The 25,638-nt window shown below is 41.1% G+C and overlaps 1 protein-coding gene across 3 annotated transcripts in view; it reads right to left on the bottom strand.

Annotated features, from left to right (window-relative positions):
* Positions 1-8,675: 8,675 nt before the first annotated feature.
* The window catches only part of LOC140387531 (DNA-binding protein RFX7-like), a 147,077-nt gene continuing 130,114 nt past the window's right edge, over positions 8,676-25,638 (bottom strand). For all 3 annotated transcript variants that reach the window (XM_072470751.1, XM_072470749.1, XM_072470750.1), the window contains 2 exons: positions 24,395-24,708; positions 8,676-21,007 (listed from right to left, as the gene is read on the bottom strand). In XM_072470751.1, coding sequence (XP_072326852.1) covers positions 17,669-21,007; positions 24,395-24,708 — 3,653 coding nt within the window. In that variant the 3' untranslated portion in view covers positions 8,676-17,668. The remainder of the gene's footprint in view (positions 21,008-24,394; positions 24,709-25,638) is intronic.

Below are 25,638 nucleotides of genomic sequence, written 5' to 3'. Positions count from 1 at the left end.
ATCTGACCACGATTTGAGTGATCCCTTCATGATCACTTTCCTAACCAAACCCCACCACCGACCACCGACCTACAATGCCGACCCCGATTCCGTCCCCACAGAACTAGACACCACCTTTTGGCACCGAGATAACTAATACAGACTCGTCCAGAATGGCGAGAGTGATCCCAAATCACACCATGCAGCCCTATCCGTCCTGATACACTCGAGAGTTTGGCACCAGGAGAAGATGACGACTTTGAGTTTGACGCCCAAAACAAGAACCCCTTTGCAACCCTGTTCGCAACTGATAACTGAGGTGTCCAGATGATGTTTTAAAAAGGAACCGCTTGGGAGAAAACGGTGTCCTTTCTGATGGAAGCTGCAGCATGTTTAATGTTGTTTGTTAGTGTTATTGTTAAATGTTGTTTGTGAAATCGGAAATTTTTTCCACGGCCCCACGCCTTATTTTTCGGCCGAAACCTCGGAGAACTTGTCAGCACGCTCATCAGCAGAAACCTCGAGAGCTTGCCAGACCCCCGTTCGTAACTGCCCTTCTGGTTCGAAGGAAGAACCAATACGGCAACCCCCCACGATGACATTTCTTGCCCGTTCTTGTCGGTTGCTCAGGCAGTGGAGAAACGGCATTGGGACCCGCCCTGCCTGAGGACCCCCCTCTGGTCAGCTACGCTCAGGTAAGAACACACGGCATTGGTCGCCGTCCTACCCGGGGATTCCATCCAAATCGTACCCGTCGCGGCCCATACGCACCTCATTTCGGCAATTTTCGTTCAAAAAGTTTTGTTTTGTTTCAGGCGACCCTTAGGTTGCCAACCCTATGCTATTTACATCCTCAAACATTTGGATGGTAAATCGCACAACCTACGAGAAGGCTCGCACTGGTTCAGTATTTTTAAGTGTTTCTTGTCCTGAAATTCGGTTTTTATAAAGGGAGTAATTGGCACTAAAGGACAGACATGCTATCATACGAGATATTAGCACAGGGCTAAATCGCTGGCTTTGAAAGCCGACCAAGGCAGGCCAGCAGCACGGTTCGATTCCCGTAACAGCCTCCCCGAACAGGCGCCGGAATGTGGCGACTAGGGGCTTTTCACAGTAACTTCATTTGAAGCCTACTTGTGACAATAAGCGATTTTCATTTCATTAAAACAAGGTAGTGACAGACACTATGCTTGATCCCACAGAACTCCAGAAGCTCCAGGAACAGAAGAGAAAAGAAGAACCATGAGGACATCCTCCGTGTTGCTCATCACCCTAATGAACATTTGGTTGCGCGCGAACGCGAACCCCAACCCCCCCAGCCGTTAATGATTCACTTCCCCATAGTACCCAGAGCCCAGTCACAAGCGACACCACGCCATCTTGGTGTGACAGGTTTATAACCTGGTACTCCCTGTCCTACTTAATAGAATCCCTACTAGTATTGGCGATACTGTGCTGCATCGTGCAGACTATTTGTCTGAGGAAATGGCGACGGAGAGCCTACCACGCTCGCACCCCGGTATATAGGATAAGATCCCCTATTTTCGGTTATGACCAGACCCCCGCGATCTATAATAAAGAACATTCGTTGCGTTCTTTTTGTGAATAAAGAAATGGGTTTCATGCGCGATTGTACAATCCTGAGCTTGACTGCCAAGCTAGGAAAAATGTGAATAATGCTGCTATGATTTTGTTTGTATTGTTTAAGAAGTTAGTATGATTGAATGTTTGAGTGAGTGTAGTTTATTAAGGACAGTTAGAGGTACCGTTTTTCTTATTTTGTGAAGCATGTCCCTGTTTTGACATGGCGCCACTTAGAATTGTCAGTTAAAAATTTCTTGCATAGTTATGGTCAGTGTAGAGGCCATAGAAGAGAGCTCGCCAGGTCATAGAATGAAGACAATGCAGTTATGTGATCCTTCACGCTTCGCATTAGGATCACAAGGAGGGTGTGTAGCCACCTGAGTTGGCCACTTCCCGACTTAAAATGGAGAACAGCAAAGGCTGAAGGGAAATTCAGCCAACAAAAGCAAAAACTAGCAGGTGCAAGTTTACGGTGTATTAGACTCTGCAAAAGCCCAGACAGCATCGATACAAGCAGCCATCTGCATAGTAACGTAGCAGCCATCTACATAGTAATGAGCGATCCCCGGGAACTCCTCGCGCCAGCAGGAGCCAACACAAAAGAGGTTAACAGACACTTTAGACCGCCCAACGATCAGGGAACAGCTCCAGTATTGGAGAAATCGAACCAAGCGATTGGAACGAAGTCCAATCACTTGAAACCAGGTACGGGGTCCGCCCCAAAAGGTGAGAAGCCCCTGGAGACTATAAAGCAAAGCCCCCAAGTTCAAATCTTCCTTCTTGACAGGGTCACTCAGCAACGCGAACCAACCCTTGACAGTGACCTGTCCAGCTGCCTCCAAAGAACGTAAGTTTCAAGTCAACGCTCGCTACAAGATAGGCGCTCCTAGCTACCAGTCCATACCAGCTTTTGAATCCCACAGACTCAGAACCTGAACGAAAGGCCATTTGTTCCCCATACCTGGTGGGCCAGTCCGAAACTAAGTATTGGCCTGTTAGTGACAGAAATAGCTTAGAAAGTAGAGTTTATGCATGAGTAGCGATTTACTGTGTATAATAAATGTGCTTTGATTTGAATCTTACTAATTGGTGTACTGAGTTATTGATCATTACTCGAACTTGAACCTCGTGGCGGTATCATAAAGATACCTGGTGACTCTGGAGCAAAGGTTATAAAACAGAGCCAATTGAACCAACCAAAAGTTAGCAACAGTCCAAAACTCATTTCACTTGCCACCAAGGCTACATACAACAAACACACCAACATCACAAACTTCGGGCCAAACCCAAACCTACCCAGGATCTCAAATAAATACCTTCTCTCCAAATGATCAAAAGCCTTCTCTACATCCATAGAGACAATAACCTCCGGCACCCGTCCCACTGACGGGGTCATAACCATATTTAGCAGCCTCCTGATGTTACTAGAGAGCTGTCTGCCCTTTACAAAACCCGTTTGATCCTCAGCGACCACCCCAGGCACACATCTCTCCATCCTCCCCGCCACTAACAGCCAGCATGTTCACGTCTGCATTCAGCAAAGAAATGGGCCTATACGACCCACACTGCAATGGATCCTTCCCCTTCTTCGGGATTAACGTGATCGATGCCTGTGTCAGTGTCTCTGGCAGCTCTCCCTTCTCCAACACTTCACAAAACATCCCAACAAATGCGGTGCCAACTGTGCCGCAAACACCTTATAAAACTCCGCCGGTAAGCCATCTAGCCCTGGAGCCTTCCCCAACTTCATTCCCCGAATGCTGTTAATCACCTCGTTCAGCTCCAGTGGCTCCTCCAAAACCTGTCTCCTCTCTTCCTCCAACTTTGGAAACTCCAACCCATCTAAAAACCGTCCCATATCCCCTTCTTCTCCACCCGGTCCAGCCCTGTACAGCTTCTCATAATACCCCCTAAACACCTCATGTATCCTCCCCGGCTCTGACACCACCTCCCCCTTGAGGGAGACACAGTCCGAGTGAGTATATTTGGGAATTTGGAGCAGTGTGAGAATTTGGTGCAAAGAGGAAAATAACTGTTTGTTTGTTTTCTAACTTTTCAATTTTCAGAAAGTGGTCCTGCCTGCTGCAAGAGTAGGGGTCAGTTATTTGGTGAATATTTCTGCTGCTGTGAGGAAGCAGTGGAAACAAGACAGGAAACTGATAAGTAGATTTGCCATTAAATGCTTAGTGTAAGGTGCAATGTTTGAAAAACTAGTGTCCAGAATATGAAAGATAGGACCAAATAGGGCAATACAAGTAATCCAAAATAGACTAGTTAATGCAACAGAAGTAAAGTTGAGACAGTGGCAGAGCAGATCAGTCAAATGGAATGCAGGTTCTGTAATATGTGCAAAGTCATTGATGCTACCAGAGTCCTAGACAACGAGACATGTAGAAAGTACTGCCAGCTTCAGAAACTTGAGCTCGGGGTTTAAGAGCTCGAGCGGCAGCTGGAGTCATCGTGGCTCATCCGCAAAGCTGAGAGCGACATTGATAGCATGTTCAGAGTGGTGGCCACACCACAACCTCGGGGCCTGGAGACAGAAAGGGAATAGGGGACCACCAGGCTGTCCAAGAGAACTAAGACGGTAGTGCAGAAGTCCCCTGAGGTCCCACTCAAAAATCGATTTTCTGTTTTGTAAGCTGGTGAGGGTGCTGGTTCCTCAGAGGAGTGCAGTCAGAGCCAGGTTTCTGGCATCACGAGTGGCTCGGTTGTACAAGATGGGAGGAAGAAGGGAAGAGAAATAGTGATCGGGGATTCATTAATTTGGGGAATAGACTGGCGTTTCCGTGGTTGTAGACCAGACTTCAAGTTGGTATGTTGCCTCCCTGGTGCCAGGGTCAAGGATGTCATAGAGCCACTGCAGTACATTCTTCTGGGGGAGGATGAACAGCCAGAGGTTGTGATTCACATTGGTACCAATGAGTTAGGTAGGAAGGGGGATGGAGTTCTGCAATCAGAATTTAGGAAGCTAGGCAGAAAATTTGCAAGCAGGACCTGAAATGTAGTCATGTTTGGATTACGCCCAGTGTCATGTTAAAGTGAATACAGAAATGGGAGGGTAAGGCAGATAAATGCATGGCTGGAAAGGTAGTGCAGGAGAGAGGTCATTAGGTTCCTGTGACTGGCTTGGAGGGAAATGGCAATGGCACAAATTGGATGGGTTGCAGCCAACAGACAGAGCTCCTTGAGGGATATTTTTCTAGTGCTGTTCAGGAGCTTTAAACTAACTCAGAACCAAAAGGAAATATTACAGAGTGTAATATCACAGTGATTAACGCTGTTGCTTCATAGCGCCAAGGACCTGGGTTCGATTCCCGGCTTGGGTCATTGTCTGTATGGAGTCTGCATATTCTCCCTGTGTCTGTGTGGGTGTCCTCCGGGTGCTCTGGTTTCCTCCCACAAGTCCCGAAAGACGTGCTTGTTAGGTGAATTGGACATTCTGAATTCTCCCTGTGTACTCAAACAGGCGCCGATGTGTGGCAACTCGGGGATTTTCACAGTAACTTCATTGCACTGTTAATGTAAGCCTACTTGTGACACTAATAAAGATTATCATTATTATTATACCACGATGCACAAAATACTGGGTGGGACAGAAAGCACTTGTATAGAAAATAGTACGTGATTGCACAAAGTACAGTAAGATTGGGGAGTTATAGGCACAGATTACAATGTGGAAATGTGATGTGGCAAGGGCAAGACTGGGTGTTACATATTCCTGGTACGAGGTTTTCAGAAGAGATAGGAAAGGGGAAGGTTGGTGCTATTGGTTGGAGAGAGCATTGCAGTACTGGAGAAAGAGGATGTCCCAGAGGATTCAAAGACAGAATAAGTTTGGCCAGTGAAGGAAATTGTGTTTAACTAACTTCCTGTTTTTTTGAGGAGGTAACAGAAAGGGTTGATGAGGGTAATGTTACTGATGTGGTGTATTTGGACTTTCAGAAGGCATTCAGTGCCACACAACAGACTTGTAGAAAAGTTACAGTTCATGGAATATAAGGGACAGTAGCCACGTGGATACAGAATTGGCTGAATAACAGGAAGCAGAAATAATAATAATCTTTATTGTCACAAGTAGGCTTACATTAACTCTGCAATGAAGTTACTGTGAAAAGCCCCTAGTCGCCACATTCCGGCACCTGTTCGGGTACACAGAGGGCGAATTCAGAATGTCCGCATTATCTAACAGCACGTCTTGTGGGAGGAAACCAAAACACCTGGAGGAAACCCACACAAACACGGAGAATGTGCAGACTCCAGACAGACAGAAACCCAAGCCGGGAATCAAACCTGGGACCCCAGAGCTATGAAGCAACAGTGCTACCCACTGTGCTACCATGCCGCCCATAATAGGCAATGGATATTTTTAACGCTGGAGGGTTTGGAGTGGTGTTCCCCAGAGATCGGTATTGGGACCCTTGCTTCTCCTAATATATGATCTAAATCTCAGTGTGAGGTAGACAGTTTCAAAGTTTTCAAGTGATACAAAACTTGTAAGTTGTGTAAACTGTGAAGGGGGCAGTGTAGAACTACAAAAGGACATAGACAGGTTGGTGAGTGAGCAGATCGATGGCAGATGAAGTTCAATGCGGAGAAGTATGGGGTGATGCATTTTGGTCAGAACATGGAGACAGGGTAAAATTCTTAAAGGGGTGCAGGAATGGAGGGAACTGGGTGTCCATGTGCATTGACCATTGAAGGTGGCAGGACAGGTGGAGAGAGCAATTAATAAATCAGAGTCTTCAGTGCTTTATTAATAGGAATATTATGTAATTCTGGTCTTCACACTATAGAAAGCATGTGAACGTATTGGAGAGAGTGCAGAAGAGCTTGATAAAAATGGTTCCGGGGTTGAGAAACTTCAGTTATGAGGATAGATTGAAGAGGTTGCCACTGTTCTCCTTGGAAAGAAGGCTTAGAGGAGATTTGATAGAGATATTCAAAATCATGAGGGGGCTGGACAGAGTAGATATGGAGAAACTGTTTCCCCTCGTAAAAAGATCAAGAATGAGAGGACACAGATTTACAGTGATTTGCAAAAGAACCAAACGTAATATTAGAAAAAACATTTTCACACGAGTGGTTTGGGTCTATAATGCACTGCCTGGATGTGTGGTAGAGACAGTTTCAATTGAGGCATCCAAGAGGGCATTGGATGATTATTTCAATAGAAACAACGGGAAGAGGTAAGAGGGAAAAGGCATGGGAATGGAACTAAGCCACAAGTGCTCGCTTGGAGAGCCGGTGCAGACATGATGGGCCAAATGGTCCCCTTCTGCACCATATATGACAAGTAGAAATTTAAGGGAGAACCAGCATTTATACACCATTGCAGTGACAAACATTGGAACAACCAATTTCATAGATATCCAAAGGTAGTCTAGGCTCTGATCCAGGTCAATAGATTGGTGAATTTCACATCACATAATCTGGAAAGTGGCAAATTGCTATATTTCAGCACTAGGATGGCCAACTTTATCAAGGTTTAATCTCCACTGTCCCAGTTTTTCTTCCCCCATCTCCAATATATTTATGATTATAAGTGTTGGATGTATAATTTTAAAAAGCATTGCTTTTAATGCTTCTATACTTTTTTTCTCCCAGGTTGCTCACATTAAGCTTGAAGTGTAATCTTCAATTCAATCCTGAAGGGTTGACAATTGTACCAGGTACAAGCAAGTGATCCGCTGTATTTGAACTGCTTCCTCATGATTTTGCAGTGTGTTCCATTACCTTATTTTACAAAATGAATATGTATTCTTAAAAAGCTTATTTATGCATGCAAACACTTTGCAGTGTATATGGCAGAATATTTGTTTTCCAACTATTTTGAGAAACGTCGGTAGTGTTGGGAAAGAGGCACAATGTACTCTGGGCACCTTAGATGGAATAGCTGAAAATAAACAAAAGATCTATTCGCTGAAGGGGTGTATGGGCATTGTTTAAATTTATTGGCTATTAGGAAATAATCAGCCAAGAATTGAGTCAACTTTTTTCCATTTTAAAATGTTCCAGTAGCAAAATTAACAATGTACACACATTTTCAGAAGGCGTTCTGAAGTGGCGGAGCTTGATTCCTCATGCACAAGCTGTGTTTCATTTATTAAAAGCATAATGATTTATTTCAGACTATTGAATCTTTTGGCAGTCCTTGAAAAAAATAATTGGAAGTTTTGAATAGACTTAGGTCTTCAAATTATGGCCTTAATGATGTTTTCTCAACCATTTCATTTTTGTGGACTTGAAGTGAGATAGCAAAGCCAAAGACGGGGTTGTGATGCAGCTCCACTAGATTAAGACTGGCAAGCACATTTCATATAGGACTCAGTTGTAGGATAACAACTCTGCTAGCTCGAAATGCAGTGTTTTTAAAAAATAAATTTCTGGGATGTTGGCATCGCTGGTTAGGCCAGCATTTATTGCCCATCCCTAGTTGCCCTTCAGAAGGTGGTGGTGAGTTGCTTTCTTGAACCACTGCAGTCCTCAAGGTGTAGGTACACCTGCTGTGCTGTTAGGGAGGATTTTGATCCAGCGACAGTGAAGGAATGACGATATACTTCCAAGTCAGAGTGGTGAGTGACTTGGAAGGGAACCTCCAGATGCCTGGATGAATGCAGCTCCAACATTCAAGAAACTCGACACCATCAAAGACAAAGCAGGCTGCTTGATTCCTACCCCTTCCACAAACATTCAAACCTTCCATCACCGATGAACAGTGGCAGCTGTGTGTACAATCTACAAGATGCAGTGCAGTAACTCACCAAGGTTCCTTAGGCAGCACCTTCCAAACCCACGATCCAGACACCTAGAAGTATGTTAACCTAATTCTTCTAAACTTTTGAAACTATTATTCTGGTTTTATTTTCATTTCATTGAAATGATTAAGACATCAATTCCATTGGTATTAAAAGCAAGGGTGTTATTTCATTAGAAGCTAGAGATCTCAGGCCCATAACGAAATCCTTGTACAAACAGTGCTTCTGCTGAATTTTTCCATGTGAGGATGAATGATGGCTGGAACTGGAAGTAGCTTTGATATGTGACATTTGATTACCTTATAGGAAGAACAGCTCAATAAATGGGGACATACTATCCAGACCACAATGTAGTACAAAATTTTTTTTTATTGGTTTTGAAACCATTTACAAAACTTCAACAATATCCGTGAGCACTTTCGATAAGAAAAAAAAACTAAGCTGAAATACTATTCCAACATTATTGCACTACTGATTTTCTTTCCAGCAGTACAATTGACAAACATCATTAAAAAAAAAATTCTACTCTAAATAAAATTGTGGTACAGGCAAGCATTACCTTGTGACATAGTAAGAAGTTGGGGTGGGGAGGGGGTGCTATTTATTGTAGGTTCACTTGATGGCCATTGACTGCTGAAACTAGTTCCTTCTCATCAGCTTATATCCATAACGGCAATTACTTTGCAAAAATATATGTATAGCAAATTACTGTAGGAACAACTTCTACAATATTTTACCAAATACTAATTCTCAAAATCAACTGAACAAAATTGAAAACTGAACATATTCAACAATGCATCTATGGTGAATTAGTAAACTTCAAAAAGGTACATAACTTGTAATGTGTATAACTGCGCATTCCTGGCCGTTAAAGAACCAGATTCATCTCCGCAAGAAGTGGTTACAGGAATATACCTAGCACTGTACAATATAATCCAACAACACACATGCACACCTGTGATCATTTATTAACATGGTGAAGCAAATTGAACTTGAAATTTTCATCCTGTTTTAATATTCTCATACAAGAGAATCAAGTAAAACAATTATCTCATTGAGATCAATGTACATTGCTACATAAAACAATCAAGATCTGTCATTTTGCAGATGACATTTCATTTTTCATATGTTGACTCATTTCCTAAAACCTTATCAAATGAAAGCTTTGTTGCCTGTGACTATTATCATTTGTCCTAAGAGATGTGCCAGGCCAGAAACTCCCTTTAAGCATCTAGTGCAAAAGATAATCATAATGTCCACTGAATTCAGAATTGAATATGAACATTTAAAAATACATCTCCAATTATACTTAAGGTGCAAATAGATGTCTGAAACCTTTGCTGCACTCTTCTAATATGCAGTGTTCAATTCCAACACTGATTCAACTGTACTGTATTGGCCAGCTCCGATCTACTGGACCACAAATGTCAAATACACTGAATCAGACATCAATGAAGCATTAAAATATTGATGGTGCTACTGAAACAATGAATCACAGTAGAAATCGCTCAGCCACAAGTTAACCTGAAAGGCTCTAACTTATGACAGGTTACCAAAATGATTTTTTAAATTTTTGTAAATGTGCTGCCTAATGTACTCGTTAGAAGAAAAGGAATATCCTAAAATTACCATTACAAAACGGATATAAAAAAATTAGAATTTAAGATTCCAAAAGTTTTTAATAGGTTAATGAGTTTTTCCAATTAATCCATTCGCTAAATACACACACATACAGTAACACTTTCCTAGAAAACATTTTAAAATATCTTCTAAAAAACATAAAAATCAAGCATTGTGGTACAGGAGAGAGTCTGGTACTGCATGCAATCCCTCCATTCAACCAGCTAGACAATGTATTACCGTTAAAACCCAAACCACTGGATTAACCTTCAATCAAAATAAAGGATTTTTCCCTTTATCGTGCTAGCAATGATTGAGCTCAATTTGAATTCTAACAGAATGCACTGGTCATTTCAAGCATTGGACCTGACAGCTCCTGGCTATTTGGCCCATTACTTCAAAATATCAACTTCAGAAACGCATACTGCATTGTACTAGGATAAAACGGTGTTTCCTCCAAAATATTAAAAATGAACTTCTCAACATAGCCAAAATGATAATAATCAAATTGCCGCGTTACTTCAAGGTAAAAACAAACTCAAGTTTTCCCACATTTTATCAGCTGTGCTGAACTATCAATCATGAGGTCTTGACCAAAGTTGCACTGGGGTGGCAACTCTCTCTCAATTAGTTAGTGATAATGTCAAAAGATATACAGAAGGCTCCTTTCTATGAGTGAATGGAAATGATTGCTGCATCAACTATGTAGAAAAACAGATTGACAGAACGACCTGTAAGCCACTATTCCTTTAGAAATTCTTTAATCCCCTAGCCAAGATTTTTCAGTTTATGTTCAGATTCATGAGATCCCAGAACTATGCTCATCTTCAGGTGTGAACAATTATGGAAACCGTCTTCTATTGGATATTTCTGTCCTTAACTTGGTTAACAATCATATTCTTTTACATCACAAATATATTTATTGATAGATTGGTTTGTATTAGTGATTAATGACATTCAAGCTGAGAAATGGTCATGCGCAGTGCTAGCGCACAAATACATGAATATATTTTTATGCCATTCTGGTCAGCTTATTTAACAAAGCATTAACTGGTTTAAAATAAAAAAGGCAATAATTCTGATAAAATGTCAAGGAATTGTCATATACATCATCAATAGTAAATTATAGGTTTAGGTTTCATGTATGCATTAGTGAAATTTAATCTTCAAAATTATTGTGATTAGCATACAAATGTTTAATGCATTCATAGGATATTTCTCCATCGATCTTTCAATTCTTAGGATGAAACAAATAGCAGAGCTAAAACTGCTAGGATGAAACAAATAGCAGAGCTAAAACTGCTACTGTTGAGATATAAATGTAATGAATAATAATTATGATGTCCACAGCCTATAACACCAATTGAAAGATAAGCAATCTAGAGGCTGAGGCAGAATTCACAAACAGGAAACAGAAAATACCATTAGGAAAGAAATGCTGATCCAGTGAGAGATACAAAGTCAATATCTAAGTTTTGCTCTTTTATGTTCAAATCCATCATTGCAAAGATTAGGTAACATCGACAAGACCTTTTCCTTTCAGAAAAAAAAGTGAAAAATAACGTGCTGGTTAAAACGTAAAAACATTTAAAATTCTGCATTTGTACTCCTGAGCAGTATGCTGCGGATTTGCACCCAAATTCTGAAGTCCTTTGTTCTCAACCTTGTTATTGGACAAAGAAAGCAAAAACATGATGCCACCTTTGCTGCCTTCTTCTTTGGTCATGGAAGGATTTCTGGGGCGGAGGCGGGCAAAGATATACACAATGAGAGGAAAGAGAAAAAAAGTAATCATTTATAAAATTCAATCACTAAGGTTTTCACTTCAATTGTTTAAATATAGATTTTGTTGAATCATGATTCCAAAGTACAGAGTTGAGGTTATAGCAACAGAAATGAACAGGTCTTTTGTACAGAAATATTTGTTAAAGTATTAGAAATTCAATTTATCAAGTCACACCAAATATTATGAAAAAAAGTGGTTAATACTCCTGTACTATATACCTATTCCTGCAAAAAAAAATTCCCAGTTTCTATAATTTAATTTTGAAATGCCCTACCAGGTTGACACATTTCTCCAGTCATTATTTCTGATCTCTATGGTCACAATTTTCATGATTGACAACCGAACACAGCATAATCAGAATAATTGAAATAGAACAGGAACCAATTGTTTTTAAATTACTGCTTGAAAAATATTAATTATAAAAAAGGAGGAACACCTTTTATTTCATCATCAAACACAATGCAGCCACTTCAAATGAGATTGGGGGAAAGGAAATGAATGGCCAAAATAAATCTAATTTCATGATAATATTAACTATAACTGCAATTGGACAGGTAAACAGGTAAATTTCACTGCAAACCTAGAAATGTTCCAGTGTTACAGATTGTCTTCATAAAGTATTGAATATTTCCCGGTCATTAGGTAATCAGACATGGTTCAGTTTAGGCTCTGACGTAAGGATTTTGAAATAACCGGCTGCATTTGAAGATTTGTTATAAATCAGAAAGAAGTCAACAATTGCTCAGATAGCTTCACTTGGAACAGGAACACTGAATTAACAATGGATTAAAGTAGAGCACCATCTTGTGGCCACACACAGGCATGAATCCAACCTAACATTCAAATAGAATTCAACACAAGCCCTTGTTTTGAAGTTGATTTTTATTTTGAATATTGAATTTCTTTATACCCACTGGCATAAATCTTGGGTGGCTAAATTTTTCTATCAAAAATATTCATTGATAGGCATTAGTTTTACCGCTCATCACTTATTGTAGAGATGTTTTGAATTCCATGTGCCCTAAATTTAAGATGCAAGTTTAAAATGTCTATACAATTATAAAATGATTTAAAACGTTATTTAAATATTCGAAAATGTTTGGAGTCATAAAACCAAAATTTTAGCTTGTGCATCAATGTCAAATTAAAAGACATTTTATGCATACGGTTCAATTGTGACTAGGAGCCAAGTTATATCCAATTTATTATTTATTCTTACATTTAGTTAGAACAGTTAACATGGAAAATAATTTTCTTTGTCTCTTCAATTTATACACATTAGACGGTCAAAGTTTTCTATCATCCACTACGTCACAGGGGTACAGAGTAACCACCTCATCACAATACAAACGGGTTAGGCAGAATCAATAAAACTCAAATAAAAACATTTCCTGCCCCCCCCCACCAAAAAAAAACCATTTGCTACAGAAAGGTATGGGAAACATTATAACTCCAGGTGGTTCATGAAGTCCTAGCTTGACAGCATAACTTGGTAACATCGTGAAAATGATCATTACTGTAAATTAAAATTTGCACAGATATTTGTTACAAATCACTCAAGGTCTCCCCTATAGCATTTACATTCCTCAAATATTTGATTTCAGTAAAGTTGGAGTTCTGACAAAATTGGATTTTTACAAGTACTTTTCAAAATTCACATCTTTTCCTGGAATATTTCTTGGTTTAAATTTTGGAAATAAAACTTTTATTCTTTTAAAATTACCATTAGTTTAAACGATGGGATGTGTTGCCACTCTCGCTAGCGGGTAGGGTAGTCGATTAGAATGATGGTCCTCCCGAGGTTTCTTTTTGTATTCCAGTGCCTTCCTATTATGATTACCAAGGCCTTTTTTAAAAGGGTAGGTAGGAGCATCATGGGCTTTGTGTGGGCAAACAAGACCCCGAGGGTAAGGAGGGGTTTTCTGGAGCGTAGTAGGGACAGAGGAGGGCTGGCGTTGCCGAATCTGGGTGGCTACTATTGGGCAGCCAACGTGGCGATGATCCGTAAGTGGGTAACAGAGGGAGAGGGGGCGGCATGGAAGAGGTTGGAGATGGCGTCCTGCAAAGGAACGAGCCCGAGGGCGCTGGTGATGGCACCGCTGCCGCTCTCGCCGACAAGGTACACCATGAGTCCGGTGATGGTGGCGGCAACGCTAAGGATCTGGGGGCAGTGGAGACGACACAGGGGTGAGATGGGAGCCTCGGTGTGGTCCCCGATCAGAGATAACCATTGGTTTGTCCCAGGAAGGATGGACGGGGCGTTTCAGAGCTGGCATCGGGCATGGATCAGAAGGATGGGGGACCTGTTTATAGATGGGACCTTTGTGAGCCTAGGGCCGCTGGAGGAGAAGTTTGGGATACCCCCGGGGAATGAGTTCAGGTACATGCAGGTGAGGGCGTTTGTGAGGCGGCAGGTGAGGGAATTCCCGTTGCTCCCGGCACAGGGGATTCAGGACAGGGTGATTTCGGGTGTATGGGTCGGAGAAGGCAAGGTTTCGGCGATATATCAGAAGATGAAAGAAGAGGAGGCGGCTTCGGTAGAGGAGCTGAAGGGCAAATGGGAGGAGGAGTTGGGGGAGGAGATTGAAGAGGGTCTGTGGGCTGAAGCCCTGAGTAGGGTTAATTCCTCTTCCTCGTGTGCCAGGCTTAGCCTGATACAGTTTAAGATTATCCACAGAGCGCATATGACAGGGGCGAGGCGGAGTAAGTTCTTTGGGGTGGAGGACAGATGTGGGAGGTGCTCAGGAAGCCCGGTGAATCACGTCCATATATTCTGGTCGTGCCCGGCACTGGAAGGGTTCTGGAGGGGTTTCGCGAGGACTATGTCTAAGGTGGTGGAAGTCCAGGTCAAGTCAAGTTGGGGGCTGGCACTATTTGGGGTGGCGGACGAGCCGTGAGTGCAGGAGGCGAAAGAGGCCGGTATTCTGGCCTTTGCGTCCCTGGTAGCCCGGCGGAGGATCTTGCTATTATGGAAAGACGCAAAGTCCCCCAGTGTGGAAGCCTGGATAAACGACATGGCAGGGTTCATCAAGTCGGAGAGGATAAAGTTTGCCTTGAGAGGGTCTGCGCAGGGGTTCTACAGGCGGTGGCAACCGTTCCTAGACTATCTCGTGGAGCGCTAGAAGGAGATCGGTCAGGAGCAGCAGCAACCCAGGGAGGGAGAGGGGGGGGGGAGAAGATGTCTATTTCGGGGGTGGGGGGTATATGGGTGGGCGGGGAAGAAGGTTTTCCTAGGGGCACTTGAAAAAGGAAAAGCATAAACATATGGGAGAGTCAATATGTGCGGGAGGAACCCATTGTACAAGATCTGTATTATGTTGGATTGATATGTTTATGTTATGCTCTGTTCCTTCCCTTTTTCTTTTCTGTTACGGGGGGGGGGGGGGGGGGGGGGGGGGGGGGGTTAATTGGTTGAGAATTTTTGTTGGAAAAACTTTGAATAAACATTTTTTTTAAAATTACCATTAGTTTGTTGACTATTTGTTAAAATTACTTAATGATTGATTCAGATGATCAATAAACTATATATTAGGAAATATACATTATTAAACAAATTGTGGGCAATAATTAAACAGTGGGATTAAATTACAGAAATTTTATACACACTAAATTATAGCATTTTTAAAAAATCTTCCCAATTGCTCCCCTCCCCCTTATCCACTGCTCCCCTCCCCCTTATCCACTGCTCCCCTCCCCCTTATCCACTTCTCTTTAATGTGACTTGTACCTACAGTTCCATGATGCACTGAAGCTCTCTGGTTATGTAAAACAAATTAACATCTTTCGGGTCTGACCATGGGAATCAGGTGGGCTGTTCAACTGTAGGACACATCAGTCAAATGCAATCCTCGCTTTCAAATTTACAAATTCTGGTGGTTGCTCAGTGGATTAATACACTACGAGATGTGGTATAGAACTTTCCAAATCAAAAGATTTTAGGTTTAAATTCATTGTTGTTGCCAAATCATCTACACTAAGATAAGATGGGGATTATGGGAAAATATTAAATTATTCATGTGGACTTTCAGAAGGCAATGATAACAATCCACTGCCAGATCCCTGGTCGATTTTCCACTACCTGGTGCAGAGATGTAGCAAACCTCAACACATACCCCCTAAAAGCATACATCAGCAGGCGGCATTTTGTCCCTTATTAGTCAGCGCTCTCTGAAAGAATCATCCTCATAGCACTATATGTAGCATTTACTTGCTGAACAATCAGGAAAGCTGTCATTGATTTCATTAAAGTTTTATACTCTTTGGGGGTGGGGGGGGGGGAATGCAAATTATACTAAGGCCTAATTAAAATCAATTTGTTTTAGGAGATAAGTTTATTTGAGTTTATTCACCAACATCCCTCTGTCATAAGGCAAGTGCCATCTGTTCTTTTAGTGGCTTATTCAGGGATGAAAAAAAAGCAATGACTTCTCTTTTGGATGCTATCACAAAAAATTCCAAACCTTTATCAAGTACCACCTTGTCAGGCATTTTGAACACTTTCCCCAAAGAAAGGGAAAATGCATTACAATAAACTTTGGGTGAAGGAATTTCTATTTAAAATATGTATTACAGCAAATCTTTATATAACAAAGAAATATGGCAGTAGTTTTGATTTTTTTTTTGCAATTAGAGGTACCCATTGATTTTCCTATATAATATACAGCCTTTAAGTAAGGGTACAGGAGTTTAATTCACTATTTTAGTGCTCTTCTTAATGGGTTCATGTTCAATTCCTGTCTATACTAGTTGAACACAGTTGCTTACCTGCTTAAAATAAATGGGTTAACACTCCTGTTAAAATATTGCAGAGGAATTTAGCAAGAACAAGTTAACTAGTGCAATTAAAAAAACGCTCACAAAGGATAAAGCGCCTAATGAATATACTATTTTGCGTAAATCACCAAATTGACAAGGCGCCGAATGTTCCATGTTAAAAGACAAACATTACATTGATGACAACTGAAGAAACATATCTGGCGTAACTATCACGTTAACTCTATAGGTGCCAAAAGGCAGGCAAATATCTGCACTCTTACTGCAGTTTAGTCATAGAGATTTACAGCATGAAAACAGGCCCTTTGGCCCAACTTGTCCACGCCGCCCAGTTTTACCACTAAAAGACTTCTCACTATTATTTCATCGATTAAAACATGTTACAGCCAACCTGGAATTTTGTAATCCACATCAGGTGTTTGAATGACATCATGAATGAGGAATGCACCCCATGGTTTCCACTCATATCACTGGAGAATTGCTTCATGTATCTATCGTACATAATGTTGACTTCCAAGTGCCTCCAATGAATAATATTATGCAGAGAACAAAATAACAAAGGGTGACTGTGATACCAGCATGTCTCTTACAACAGAGTTATGGAAAATTCAGTCGAAAACACATTACAAACCAATGTATTTCACACTATGGCTAGCATTTAAAAATAAGTCAGTGTGATATAGGATAGTGGCCTGGGATTTTATCTCAAGAGATCCTGGGCTGAAAAGGCAGTCAACTAAATCATGTATTGGATATTAAAATTAAAAGGGCAATAAATGAAAGTGATTCTATACAAGATAAATTGATCTAAGCAGAGCAGGATTTTATCTCACCACTGTTGATCTTAAAAAGGCTCTAGCTGCATTTACATTTCGCTACAGCGACCTACCCGAGACAGCCTAGCTCATGAATTCACCCAGTTCCATAAATTGATAACATATCCATATATTTGCAGTAAACCATATAGGAAGCTGTCAAATACTGGCACCTAAAATGAAAGCATTATTGTCACATTATTGAAACCTATATGTGCACGGTAGTTTTCTCCTGTAACACCTTTTTGTTTTAGGAAGAAATGTTTCTCTTAAGGCAGGCACATCTGTTAGGCCAAATATGATGTGTCAAAAGTTAAATGTGTGCTATATATTTAACAGTATTCTTTGATTTAACCTAACATTTCAACTGTAGGATGATCTTTACTTTCCATCCAGTCAAAACCTGAAGACTGCATGGAGTTCATGGACTCATTACAGATTTGCTGGAACACTGCCTCATCATTCAATTCCTCCAGTGTAGCATCAACATCTTGTCCCTGTTGCTTACTTGGGTCAAACAGCAGATTTGTATCTAAAGTGCTCAAATCATTTATGCTGCCTGAAAGCTCAGTGGACAACCTGAGATCACTGGAGAAATCAGAGGCAACATTTAGATCTGATGATGCTTGACCAACCATTTGCTGGCTTGGTTGTAGGCTGTCTTCAGCCAGAAAGTCTTTGACTGTATTGTTGAAATCCAATGACTGCTCTCTGGCTTCTGTTTGTGCTTGATTATCCTCAGAAATATAACCTAACTGATCATTGGTGTGTTTTAAGAGGTAACTAGGCTTTTGGAATTCAAAGACAGAAGAGCTTGAATTAATCATTGGTTGCTGGTTGGCACTAGCACAGCTAGATGTTGTCTCCAATATCTGAGTAAGATTCATCCTTGCCGTATAATTGGAGGGCAAGTTGTTTATTCCTAGACCTCTGACAGCATCATCACCGTCTGAATCAAGTTTGCTTAACAACACGTTTGTAATTTTCTTAGTGTTGGTTTGTTTCTGGTAAGATGGGAAAGGAGTTTGCATCATAACAGACAAAGGGACAGATTGGCTTCGCTGAGCCATACTGTTGGCACTGTTATTTGAAATATTGTTAGCAAAGGTGTTGTGAATTTCAGGTGTCACTAGGTTTCCAAAAGATGCCAAACTTGTTCTTGGCAAGTTCATCACAGGAGTTAGAGTACTTCCACTAAGATTACGTTGACGATGAACAGCAGGACTGACACTACGACACCTAAAATTATTGATTAATGAATGTATTCCTTTGTTGTCAAGAGGTGCTGGAACTGCAAAACCCTCCTGCTTACTGCCGTTAGCCATAGAAGTTACCTGATGTTGTACAGGTGAAACTGGAGTCAAACGCCCCAACTGAGCATCATGATGTCTAGACTGTAACTGCATGGTATTATGATATGACTGCATCGTTTGTCCAGGAACAGCAAAGGCATGTGGTTTTCTAAAGTGGTCCTCAGCCAGTTCCTGATAACTGGGAAGAATACCAACACCACTGCTAGAAACTGCAGAGTTGCCTACTCCAGTGTTGTATCCATTATTCATCCATTCAATTTTTGTTTTGTCTGGGTGAGTTGCCATAGGCCTCTGCATTGGTTTAACGGGGCTGCTGGAAATGACACTAGTATCTTGGTATGCCATGCTAGAGCTTATTGGAGTAAAAGCAAATGGGTTCCTGCATTCAACAGGGCTTGGAGGCACACTACTACTACAGTTCGAATGAGGAGTGCCGACTGGTGTATGTCTGCTGCTGCCAAGTGCACTATCTACTGGCGTTGTTTGAGCCATTCTGGAACTTGGACTTGAACAAGTTTGAGAGCCAATCATTTCTGATGTAGGTGTTGGATTGGGTGTCGGAGTAGGTGTTGGTGTTGGAGTTGGGGTTGGAGTGCCACTGCTATGGACTGGATGATAAAATTGTCCAGCCTGATGAGATGACAGCAATGTACCGTGACCTATTGCGGAATGGCTATGAGTAGGTATTCCCAAACCAGTTCCATAGCCACTCATAGACATTTGCTCTTCAAATAATACTAATTCTTCGACAATACTGTCCTGTGTGAGATCTTCATCAAACTGAAAGTAGTTTTCATTGCTTTGTGTACCTGAAGGTGTGAGCTCCATCAAACTATCCTGCAGAACTAACTGGTTTGATGACTGTGCTTGATTTAGGCCTTGCAGCTGAACTGAAGTAGAACTCTGCAGCTGGTTTTGAGCCTGCATTTGCTGATCATAAGACTGTTGATCCAAGCCATTACATTGTACTGGCTCCCAATCATACACGTGAAAATCAATGGTTCCTGAATTCCCGATCACGTTAGCGTTTAGAACCTGATGTCCTTCAGTAGTTGGAAAACACTGGTGATTCTTTTTGATATGCTGCAGGTCTGTATGGTTGGTGGTCAGCTTTGTATTTGTGTTTCCTTGCAAACTGAATGAACTCATTTCTAAATCTGTAGTTTTGTTTTCCTGAAAGGTTTGTTCATCAGTAGTCAGAGGACAATCTAAGGTTACTACTTCAATATCGGATGAAGGGTTTGCTAATATGCGGGTTATTCCCGTTGTATTCAGTTTAACAGTAATTTTACTGGGTGCCTGAGTCACTGCTGGTGCATTTTCACTTTTTACTGGTAGAGCTGCAGATAGTTTTGGAGATGTCATTACTGCAGTGCCATGGCTGGCCTTCTGATGTTCTGCACTACCGACAGTATGTTCTAAAAGCATAGCTTTCTTCACAGGAGGCACCTGTGGTTCAAATGCAAAATTAGAGGGAGAGCGTTTTCTTGGACTTTTTGGGCACATCCCATTGTCTTTATGAGACCTGGCAGTATTAGTAATGGATTTTGAATTAATGCTGGTACAAGTGAAATTTGAAGTGGAGGAAACAGAAAAAGCATTTTGATTATTTCCCACAATTGAAATGGCCAGATTTTCATTATGCAGAAACTTGCCTTCGTTTTTGGTCTTTTTTCCTTCCGTTTTCTGACCATTACAGACTTTTGCTGTCTTCTCATTTGCTGCTTTTCCATTTGACATCTTCACTTTCATGATAGCTTCACTATTAATTTTCTGTCCGCATGGAGAGGAACCAACTGCCCTTCTTGGATCCTTCAAGTGACTTGAATTCTCTTGGCACTGAATCTGCTTTTCATCACTTGATATTGCCTCATGTTCAGATTTAACAACCTCAGCAGTAGGTGTAGTTGTGGCACTACGTGATTTGGATCCTGCAACAGGAAGGCAAGAAGTTGAACCTACTCTCAATGTTTTCAATTTGTCTGCTATCCCAGTGTTGTTATTTGTTGATGATGTAGGTTTGGGAGATGCACCAGTGTTAGGAGGGAGAGATATTGTTGTCATCTTCACCATATTCAGGGGGCTTGCGTGGGGTGTTCCAGAAACAAGAGTTTTAATTGGACTGCTGGCCAAAAGTACCGTAGTTGGGGAGCTAAGGGTAAGCGTGCTGGTTGAGGCTGGTTTAGGCAAGATTTGATGATAGCGAGGTCTTGTTCGATCATTATGTGGACTAGCAGGAACATTCTGGACAGTCTTCTGTTGCTGTTTGACTGACTGCATGTGTTGCGCAACAACATGAACGTTCAAAGGAAGGACCTTGCTCTCCGATGAGCCTAGTGGACTTGGTGATGTCATTATCTGTGTGCTTCTCTGCATCTGAAAAATTGAACAAAACAGCCCTGTAAAAATTATATTTAAACATATGTACTGGGGCTGATTTAGCAAGGGGCTGATTTAGCACAGTGGGCTAAACAGCTGGCTTGTAATGCAGAACAAGGCAGCAGTGTGGGTTCAATTCCCATACCGGCCTCACCGAACAGGCGTCCGAATGAGGTGACTAGGGGCTTTTCACGGCAACTTCATTGAAGCCTACTTGTGACAATAAGCGATTATTATGTACAAACTCCTCAGCGTATTGCAAGTGATTTTTCTTGTGCTTCACTAAAAATGAACAGATGGCTGAACTACCAACAATTTTGCCACATATTAATTTCCTTTCATGTACAAAGTCATATATTATAGTGAGTAGGGTAGGTAAGCATAATCAAGTGAGGGTAAAAGATCTTCTATTTTTATTTCCAGGCCCAATTTCAAAATTAAAATCTCTGCACCCTCAGTTATTGAAAATATCACCAAGTTAATTACATGAATTAAATTCTATTTATGTCCCCAGCAACTTTACCCCCATTTTAATTTGCTTCATTATCACACACAAGATTCTGTGCATCAATACTCAAGTTCTTTTTATTTAATTGATTTTTAAAATATCATTCACAGTAAGTAGGCATTGTTGGAAAATGCAGTATTCTCCCTTTCCCTAATTGCCCATGAGAAAGTGGTGGTGAGCTGCCTTGAACCCCTGCAGTCCGCATGGTGAAGGAACTCCAGCATTGTTAGGTAGGAAGTTCAAGAATATTGATCCTGTGACAATGAAGGAATGATGATTCATTCCCAAGTCAGGATAATAGAGAACTTGGAGGATATTGATATCAATTTTGTGCAGTGGCGAATTTGGGGAGAAAAAGTGCAATGCTCTGCAGCATAGGATGATACAAATGTGATTCTGTTAGTCATCAATTTCCTGCAGACTGTGAAATAATACTGGGCAACAGGAAGCGTCCATAACAAAGGCACTTAAGGGCATCACCTTCCCTCTCGTCTTCGTGCAAGGAATCAGCTGCATTAGGATAAGCAGTCTAGGAACAAGCTCCAGAAAAACAAATACATTTTAGAAAAAGGAAAATATAAAATATTGCATTTTTCCCTAATTCCAGGTACAATGCAAAATATTCATTTCCGCTGCTGACACCAGTAGTATTTGTTACCAACATTGTTCCTTACATTTATATAACACCCATCAAGACCATCCTAAAGCATTTTTCAGCCACAATATATTTTGGAAATGTTTGTGCAGAGCAACATCTCACAAACAACAATGTGGTAATGCCCAGGATATCTATTTTCATGGTTAACTGAGGGGAAAGCTCTTGGCCTGCACACTGGGAAGGAATTCCCAACTTGTTTTTAAATAGTGCCATGGAATTTTTAATGTCCAACCAAAGGCAGTTGGGCCATTGGTTTAATGTCTCATCCAAACAACGGCACCTCAGACTGAAATAACAGCCTAGATTATGTACAAGCTTTTGAAGTGGGACTTGAATCCACAACCGTCTGACTCAAAGTGTACTACCACTGGCACTGGAGGGGGTGTAGAGATCGATTCCGGAGTGGAGTGGATTGGCTTATGGGGAGAGACCGAATAGACTGGAACTATAGTCATTGAAATTTAGAAGAATGACGGGGGATCTTATAGAAAGATATAAAATTATGAAGGAAATAGATAAGATAGAAGCAGGAAGGTTGTTTACATTGGCAGGTGAAACGAGAATTAGGGGGCACAGTCCCAAAATAAGGGGGAGCAGATTTAGGGCTGAGTTGAGGAGGAACGTCTTCACCCGTTGAGAATCTGTGGAATTTCCAGCCCAGTGAAGCAGTTGAGGCTACCTCACTGAATGTTTTTAAGGTAAAGATAGATAGATCTGAGGGTTATGGTGGGCAGGCGGGTAAGTGGAGCCGAGTCCACAAAAAGATCAGCCATGATAATAATAATAATCTGTATTGGTGTCACAAGTAGGCAATGAAGTTACTGTGAAAATCCCGATCTTGTTGAATGGCAGAGCAGGCTTGAGGGGCCAGATGGCCTACTCCTGCTCCTAGTTCTTATGTTTAAACCAGCCAAACACTTACTGGTCCTGTGAAGTCTTAATAGGAGGCCAGTCAGAGAAAATGGAGGTAACTCAAATGAGTATTATAGCCTTCTTCTTCATTTGTAAAAACCTGAAGTAAATAAAACTTTACTTTTCCAAATTTTTCTGATATATCACTATTTCTCTTGTGGTAACCTCTTATTCAATTTGCTACTTTTCTCCCTGAAATTGATGATTTGTGCTGTGATCATGGTTCATGCACATCAGCAGGCCTAAGATACCATAACTAGATTTAGTCGCAAGTGATGGCAGGACCACAAAAGCAGCATCAGAGCAATGCCCAATGTGGCCTTGATCCAGCATTCAGGTATGCATTGTCTGGCTGGACTGCAATCAGAAACAGAGTCCCTAACTAACTCTGAAGCTCAAGTAATTTTAGTATACCTACATTGAAATCAGCTAACTTGACAAGCTGGGGATCAGGTCTGATTTACAACTCCGAGAAGGTCATTAAATACCGCAGTTACGACCCGAGCCATTTAACATATATTTTCATGCATTTTATATGATTAACAGCATTCTAAAATAATTCATTTTAATGTATACTCTCTGTGACTTAAGATTTATGGCGTTTAGGTTTAGAGTCAAATTTTATTCAATAACACTTCTGTGAAGCACCTTGAGACATGTTAAAGAAGCAATATAAATGTAATTTGTTGTTGGAGAGAAATATCCTTACAGGTTTAAATAATACATAAATACAAAGAAATACCAAGCTCAATCCACAAGTGAGGAAGACTCAAGTTTTTGCGTGTCCTTATATCACATGAGAAGATAAATAAGCAGACAGGAGTAATCACCATTTGTCCATCTGTTTTTGGCTCACTAGTGGTTTAACACATCATTTACATTAACTACCTTCGGGAGAGAGAAAGAAGGGGAACAAGTGCCATCACAATCAACACTATTTCATAGGAAAACACCGCAAGGTGTACTTTAATGGGGTAGGTCAAAATATGGCTGGTATTGCTCCCCTTTTCTGAAGTGAAAGGCTCTGTTGTTTGACATTATTCATCATATGAACCAGCCAGTTAAGCAGGGAAACTATGTAAATTAAGGCAGTTTGAAGGCAACTAAGGGCGTACAGCAGGAAGTGCAGTGCTTTAGCATCTAAACAGTCAATTGCCATCAGTATGTATATCTAAACTATGTAATTTTGTTGATGAAAACTAACTTCACAGTCCATCTAATGCATTTTTATTCCAGATAATTAACTCATAGCCCTCGCTCTGCTATTCCTTGACTGGTCTTAATATCTGAGCCATGAATAACTTACTTGGATAGGGCTGGGGACAGTTGCCACCACAATGCCAATGGTAGGTTGAGGAGAAAGCAGAGCAGGGCTTCCATTGGGGATGGTGGCCACTCCCCCGAGAGTGGCACCTGTGGCACCTTCCACTTTCTTTGCTTGTTGATCTCCTGGTAATGGAGATTGGAGTTTCTGCTCTTGCTGTTTCTTCAGTGTATTCTGTTGAATTTTACGTTGTAACTGTTGCTTGGCATCTACTGATGGGGAAAGCAAAGTCTTCACTTGAGGCTGAAAGGAATTGCTTTCAGTCATGGGCATAAAAGCAGAAGGCTGTTTTGCTCCTGCAAGAAAGAAAATGGTATCAACTTCTGGGGGGGGGGGGGGAGGGGGGGAATGCCCACAAATAGATGCTTCGTAAATAATTTCACAGGTTGTTAATGATGCTTTTCTTAAAGAGCAACTTCACTCATTCTGTGCCTTTTGCCCTTTTTGTTTGACCTCTGACACTAGTGGAAACCCAATGTAATGATTATGGAAAGCAATAATCCTGCTTCCACAAATCCCTATATTCCTTTGAGCACAATAGGGTCATATACAACTCCATCTTTTTCTCCAACTCACTGTAGAAACAGCTGCTCCATGGAACTCTACAGAACCAGAAGGAATTGAAGTTAAGTATCTTTGGAAGCAATTTCTCACAAAACAGCAGTACTGATTTCTGCACATTCATTTTCATAATTGCCATCTACCCTTTCCTCAGGATGTTCAACTCTGCTTGTCTGTTTTATGCACCTGGCGTCAACATCAATTACATCCAGGTGTATTGCAAACCAGATGGCGAGCTTGTGCCTAAATGCTGCTAAACAGCAGGTAAACAATGAGTTCTCAACACCCCACGTTCATCGCAGGATAGCTCTATTTTTTTGGGGGGGAAAAAGAATGTTGGCAATATGGAATATATATAGAAAGTCAAACTATAAATGAACAAATATTTATATTCAGCAAACTAAAGCAGTTGATGACCAACTAATAATTTTGATTAAAAAGTGACCAAGTGCAGGAGAGTGACACTTTCAGTATCCCCTTACTTAAACCTCTTAAAACATCAACTGGCTGGTGCTAACCCAGAGCAGCCAAAGAATACCTGACAAATCTCTTGTCCGCAGGTAAAAAATTGGCAGGAATTTTAATAATCTTACTACAGTGGATTTCCCATGGCATTGTTCACAAATCACAGCACAAAATTTTATAATGGTATATGTTATAACATG

The sequence above is a fragment of the Scyliorhinus torazame genome, chromosome 12, assembly GCF_047496885.1.
Source record: "Scyliorhinus torazame isolate Kashiwa2021f chromosome 12, sScyTor2.1, whole genome shotgun sequence".
Taxonomy (NCBI): Eukaryota; Metazoa; Chordata; class Chondrichthyes; order Carcharhiniformes; family Scyliorhinidae; genus Scyliorhinus; species Scyliorhinus torazame.
The sequence above is the reverse complement of the archived record's forward strand: the minus strand, read 5'-3'. Positions and strand labels throughout refer to the sequence as shown.